The sequence below is a fragment of the Glossina fuscipes genome, unplaced genomic scaffold, assembly GCF_014805625.2.
Source record: "Glossina fuscipes isolate IAEA_lab_2018 unplaced genomic scaffold, Yale_Gfus_2 26, whole genome shotgun sequence".
Taxonomy (NCBI): domain Eukaryota; kingdom Metazoa; phylum Arthropoda; class Insecta; order Diptera; family Glossinidae; genus Glossina; species Glossina fuscipes.
In genome coordinates this window covers 2,866,995-2,873,731 of record NW_023998421.1, presented here as the reverse complement: position 1 = coordinate 2,873,731, position 6,737 = coordinate 2,866,995, and the positions used below count along the sequence as shown (strand labels likewise).

The following is a 6,737-nucleotide window of genomic DNA, read 5'->3' as shown; positions in this document are numbered from 1 at the left end:
TCTCAAATCTTGCTGGATATTGGATATGCCCGTACAATACCTTTGTAGCGCAGTTGTATAATAAAATTAATTATTCTTTTAAAAAATGTATTTTTATTATTCAAGTTTCAAATAATGTACCATAAGAAAATGTTGTTAATTCTGCTTGCGCAAAATTTCAATCGGAGAGAAGAAACAAACTCCCTTGGATGATTTTGCCTGGAATGGATGACGTTGCAGCTAACTTGGAAGATGTAGGCAGTCAACAACAGACGTACATTCGTTAGGCGTTAAATATGAATTCGAAAATGGAGCGCATTTGCCTTTCTCTTAACGCATTACCAATAAGGAATTAAGTGATTTTTCATTTAATGTATTGGTGGGCAAGCAAAACACTTCACGCAAACGACGCGTAATATTTAAATGCTGTTCATTGCTAACAACTTCGGCTGGCGGAAGAAATTCATAACGCAAAGCACCGCGATAATCGTGAGCATTACTTTGGTTGTAAGCGAATTTTCAGGTGGTTTTTTTGAGTATCTTTGAAATAATCGAGATTTGATGCTTTTGAAACACAAAACTTCTGTCGAAGTAGTTTGAAGTGAACCAAATGAAGCGCCCTAGGCATCATTGAATCGTGGATTCCCTTGCATTGGGTTGGTCGGTAGAGGTTAATGATTATTCAGAGTACTGATCACCTCTAGCTTGTTTTCATCCTCGTTTGAAGTCTTTGTATCGCATGTCAGTTTTTGTTTTGCGACATAATTTTATCACTAACGGGCTTTTGTAACGCCTTCAATGTTTCCGCGGTAGAGCATTTCTTCCGCAAACATAACTTAATTCATATTGTTTCCTCGGCAAAATTGAATATAGTAAAAATCAAAAAACTCATTGTTGTCTAAACAAGCATAACTCTGCAGCAATTGCTACCAGAAAGAAAATTCATGAGCCATAATATGAAGTTAAATAAAAAATTCACTTATTTTTCGTCCACAGTAAAGTACACAGCTGGATCTTACAAAATCTTTCACTTACAATTATTATGAAAACAAAACTATCAAAAAAAAGGGCAAAGAAAGCTAACCTGCCTGTTCTTGTCCAGAATGGTTTTCCAATACTCTCTTAAGGGACATCGTTGCTAACGATGACACTTTGTTCAAGGGACTTTTGCTTCATAGTTCAGCATAATGAATATTTATTTATTTATTCATTACGCAGCTACCAACAGCTTTCAACAACTAGCTATGAAAACAGATTATGATTATTTAAGACATTTATAAGAGCACTTAAATTTTTTTCATGAAAACACTATTATGGTCTGATGCTTTGCTGGCAATTTGCACAATACTTTTCGACCAAATATGACTTAAGGAATGTTTGCCAACTAGCAAGTCTCGTAAATACCAAACTAAGCAGTATGACTGAAGACTACGACATCAAACCCAACATACATTATCAGCCAGGTTTGCTGCTTCGATGGACTACACTGCCATGTTTGCACGAATCCATGTGAGAATGACTCTGTCATTGAGACACATAAGGTATAATTAAATGTAATTAAACTAACTATAAAGTGTTAAGTACTTAAAGCAACAGACAATAGCTACTAACTGAATTGTAGAAAACTTGCACTGGTATTGTTTTATAAAGACAAAAATAGCAGCAACAGAATTTAAGGATGCCTCTCTTAAGCGCTTCGTACAAATGAAAGAGGAGAAAAAAGAAGAAGCTGTGAATAATAAATGAAAAATTCTTCAAAGATCTTCACAAATGATTGCTTGTCACAAAAGCAAAAGCAGAGTTAAATGAAATTATTTCGTTTGGTATTGCGGTTTACTGACGATGATTGATATTAAGTGCAATTTCGTTGCATAAGAGTCTGCTGGCTACTGCGACTCTGTTTAGAGATCGTGACGGTAACGCAGTTATGTAACTTTTTCTCCTTACTTAAGCGCAGCTGCTTTTAAGTAGCCGTACGATTATAACCGTAAGCTGAAATACACATTTAGAAATATACAAATCGTTTACCAATTGTAAAAATGTCATCGAGATAGACCGAATTATAGTTCAAGGTCGAGTTATTAAGAAATTGTATTGAAAATATTTTCCTTCTTTTGAAATGATCGCGAACTTGAGTTGCGATTAGATTTGGTGCTGTAAATAAGCAAAGGAGCTCTCTGTCGATAATATCTAAAACTCGCAACAGCCGGCATTTTGTTTCTTGTTTTAAATACTCCGGACTCCGAAAAATGAACTTGGGTAGTTCAAATTATCATCTCAGACCAATTTCTGCCATATATAACAGATGGTACAATATATTTCAAATTTTTTTTATGTATCGACCTTTTGTAAGTATGATGTTTTATGGGCTGTGATTGTAAGGGTGATCTAATCTAAGCTAATTTCACTAGAGTTCGTTCTTAGCGAAAAGCGCCCGAATATTTAGCAAAACTCTTGCTGTTAAAGGCTTCAATTGCGCAGTTATCGAGAAGATCATAGATCAAACGCACAACAAAACTCAAAGGAACCAGTTACAGTTCTCACACAGTTTTCTTTTACCATAGCTTTTGGGCTCTAAGTGTTAACAAGTGAACTTATCTCTAATGTTTTAAACTATGGCAATATAGCAAAGAATGTCTATCTGAAATAAGCAGCAACGATAAAGCAAATAGTATACAACATTTCAGGCTTACAATAAATAATCAAAGGTGAGCATAAGTCTAAGTGACTATATGTATGCCTTCTTACGAACTGGCTCGCATACAGCAGTTAAAAGAGAACGTTTTAAGTAATTTCGTTTCTATATAAGAAAAAATATTTCGTTTTTCTTCTAACTAATACGATTACCGCGTACTAATCCATCTTGATCATAAATCCCATAAATCCATTTTCTCTGCACAGAGCCTTGCAAATGTTTCTACACTTTTTTATGGGAATATTTTTGGCAAGCTTGTCGCTATCATTTGAATTACATGAAGAGCAATTGTCTGGTCTCCTCCTTAGTTTTTCTTAAAAACCTGTAGACACGTTTGTTGATAGGCCGTGCCGTGATGGCTCGATTCAACCAAATGGAAAAGCTACCAACAACATCCGATGCAATAGGACCAAAAAGAACAATATAGAAAAAATTATGGGATCGGGACGATATACAATCTCATGTAGCTACACTCGCTCACTAAATGTTAACAGTTCTATTCCAAACTCTCCGCTGTTATCAGCAGGTACAAGTGGCAAGGGATGGTTTAATGTTTGCTCGAACGGTGGTTCGAGACCAATCTTTGTATTCAAAAGCTAGGATTTCTTCAGAGAGAAAATCGATAATTTGCCTAAACTACGGAAGAAAGCCGTAGCTATAGATGGAACATACTTTCAATAAACATTCCTCATTTTAGCAAAAGATCGCGTTGTCATATGCACACACCCAACAGCAATCTGTTAAACAATTGAAATCATTGCTTACTTTATGTACTAGCTTCGATGGACATACACGTTAATGCCTTGTTTAAGTTTAACTGACAGATAATTTGTCATCCGTTGTAACGCAACAACATTACATTTTAAATAGAATTAGCCATGTCTAACTGTGTCTACCCGCGACTGGATGTAACAATACAAAACATTGACTTACGGTTGCAAATATTAGTCTTAGTGTACTGAGTTGTAAGGGAACGCATTACTTAAATTGAAAGAGATGAAGTGAACAAGAAAGTTGCGGTGTGTGTCATTACGTTTCTAGCATATAATCAGAAACACTTATGCCCCTTAAAGATTTCCTGGCTTACAAAATACTCGACGCGTGCTTAAATAGAAGATTTCATTAAATTGATTTGAATATTGCAAAACTTACAACTGCGGACTTTAAAGTGCTGCTGACACGTGTGTAAAATAAGCAATTGCTCAAAGTCTCAAGGGCTCGCAGAAAATTGCGTTATTTTGCGATTTTTGTAAAGGAATAAATAATCAAAGCATTGTTTGCTTTTATTAGCTAAGCCTTTCACCAGCGTAAAACAAGTCATCTTACAGTACACAGAATATTCCGAGCTTATGAAGGGAATGTCGAACACTCGTTGCTGAAGCCTACAAACAAATATTTAATTTCTTCAACAATAATAATTTATTCATTCAATCAGACGTTCACAATTTCGCTTTGTCATTCATGTTATACGCACGATTGTGTTAATTAATAATTCGCAGATTATCGTATGTTCATCACCTTTTATAAAAAGTAGTTATTTTCACAAAAGAAAAGGGTATAACTATCAACTTTTAATTCCAGGATAGTGTACAAATAGTAGCCCGCAATAATTTATGTGAATAACTATACTCCGACGCTTGAGTTAAATTTCCGCAAAACGTCTAAAGACTTGTGACCCGGCTACATGATGTGTGCCAACCGATCTTAAAACGAGGTAGCTCTACGTTGCCATGGGCATAATCTAAAAGTAGTAACACGACTTAGGTTAGCATTAGGAATCAATCAAGAATAGAACATTTTGAATTGAGGAAAGATAGATCATTTTGTAGAGATTGTTACAGGGAAAGAGATTGCAATTTCCCAAATTCCCCCCAAAAACTGCTGAGTAAAAGATTTGGCACATAAAACTGAAGTGAAACATCGGACGGATCAAATTTTTTAATTCTCTTTTTTATATACGAAAGTCGGCCTTTGTGTAGCAAATGGGTCTAAATTTCAAAATTCGTCGCGGAAATTTTATGAAAATTAATTCATAAAAATTTTACTGAGCCAAACAATTAATGGTACAATCCCATATAAGGGCTTCATATGTCATGGAAAGTAAGCTTTCAAATGGTAAGGAAATCTAATTGTGAGTACTTTATGACGAAAGTAGGCAAAGAGCAATAAGGGCGTTGAGAGGAAGATTAGTTTTGCTAAATTCAATTCTGAGCCCTCTCTATAAAGCCTCCCGTGAAAGTTAAACTTTTACATCGATACAAGATGTAAGTAATTTCAGCAAATATTTCACAAATGGTTTTCTGCAAAGGGACGTAAAGTATTTACTGGTTAAAGCTATGTCCGATTATAATGTTCATGTGAAATTCAAACTCAAACTGGTCTCCGAATTTGCGTAGTATATATGAGCAGTCGGAAGTCCGAAGTTTTTTTCACTATATATATACAAAATTGTCGAAGGCTAAATTATTTTTAGCATGATACCTGAACGAAAACGGCAATGACCTGAGAAATGAATAGTGCCAATCATCATACAAAAAGCCAAAAAAAAAAAAAAGAAATTGTTTACATCAGCATCTCAACATAACGAGGTTAATTTCTTAGCGAAAAACAACGGGATAAATAACAACGTCTTCTGAATCAGAAAGCCCATGAATGATGAATAAATGATGCTTCATCTGCCTTAAAACTAATGCTCTACAGTTTTATGTTTTTCTAATTCTCTGCCAAGTAGTCATTTTGATAGCTAATCTGTAACAATTGCACATATGAGATAATATCAACCACATAAACAACCTTACATACGCACGCGCGCGCTTAGTGAAACTACATAAGCCCCAACTAGCGGCTAAATCAATTTATGTACACAAATCAAATTATGTACACTCGAGGAAGTAGTTAAAGGATTTGGTCAAACCGATAAAGTTTTGCTGCAATCTGATCTGTTATCTCCTTCAGCCGCACATTGTTAGCTATTTTAAATAGATTTTTGATAGTTTATTTTAAATTTATCTACTATCCCAGTAACCTCCTAATTGCTATCAAGTCTACTAATTTAGTGTTTGCCTATCCCTAAATCTTAACAACTATATATGCTTAAGAGTATTGAAATTGCTAATAAGTTTAAGATAGTCTCTCGTAGTTAGTGGAACTCGACAGTTGGAATGTGGTGCTTGAGTCTTTGTCCTAGCCAAATAAATGGCCCTTAGATATCCTACGAGGGAACGGAAGAAACCCCTCTGACTCATGCAATCGCCCTTAGAAACTCTAATTTGAAGAAATAACTTTGCGAATTGAATTTAGATCTACTTTTATTTCAAACGCATATTTTTTGCATTTGGTAAATATTTTAGTGAATAGTAGAACGCTCATATGTCTTCATTTTCGGCCATTGAGTTACGAATTAATTTATACTAAAAAAAGTGCTTTGGTTTTTTCACAAAAAGAAGTAATAAAAAAATGTAGAAAAATTTTTCAAAAAGCAAGCTACATCCTGTTTTGTTCACGCTGTATTCGGGTACCATAAGCGCGGGAAACCAGATTCCAAGAATCTATAAACCGATCCATGCACATGGAAATGCATTTCTGTTCAGAGGAATTTAATTGGGCACCTGGTCTAGTGATACATTTGCAAAAGCACTTTTCCGTCATCTTGGTTAGAAGTTCTTGTGCATTAGCTGCTGCAAGCTGCTGTTTCACTTCTTCTATTATTTCTTCTTTTTCGCTGTTCGTTGAAGTCATTAGGTCCGACATTTTGTAGAAATGAAATTTTAGACTAAATTTCCCAAATTTTTTTTTTATGATTAATTTATTAAAGAGAATAATTTTCTTACAGAAAACCAAAGAAAATAAATATTTTTTTCGATATTGTTAATTATTGTTAATATTTTTATTAGCTGACAATTTTTTTTTTTTTTTTTTTTTTTTGTAACATTAAACGTAATCTAATTTGGCTTTTAATTGTTTTCAAATATTTCGAAAAATTTCATATATATTCATGTAGAATTGAAATATATACAGGGTGTCCCAAACTTTGTACAAATAAATATTATTGTAATTATTTTTT

At 34.2% G+C, this 6,737-nt stretch overlaps 1 protein-coding gene across 1 annotated transcript; it reads right to left on the bottom strand.

The window, feature by feature from the left end:
• Positions 1–309: 309 nt before the first annotated feature.
• On the bottom strand, positions 310–6,412 carry LOC119635419 (mitochondrial import inner membrane translocase subunit Tim13-like). Its single transcript, XM_038030226.1, has 2 exons — positions 6,162–6,412; positions 310–478 (listed from the first exon to the last, which is right to left on the bottom strand). The coding sequence occupies exons 1-2, from the start codon at positions 6,410–6,412 to the stop codon at positions 310–312; spliced, it is 420 nt and encodes a 139-aa protein (XP_037886154.1).
• Between the last annotated feature and the right edge of the window lie 325 nt (positions 6,413–6,737).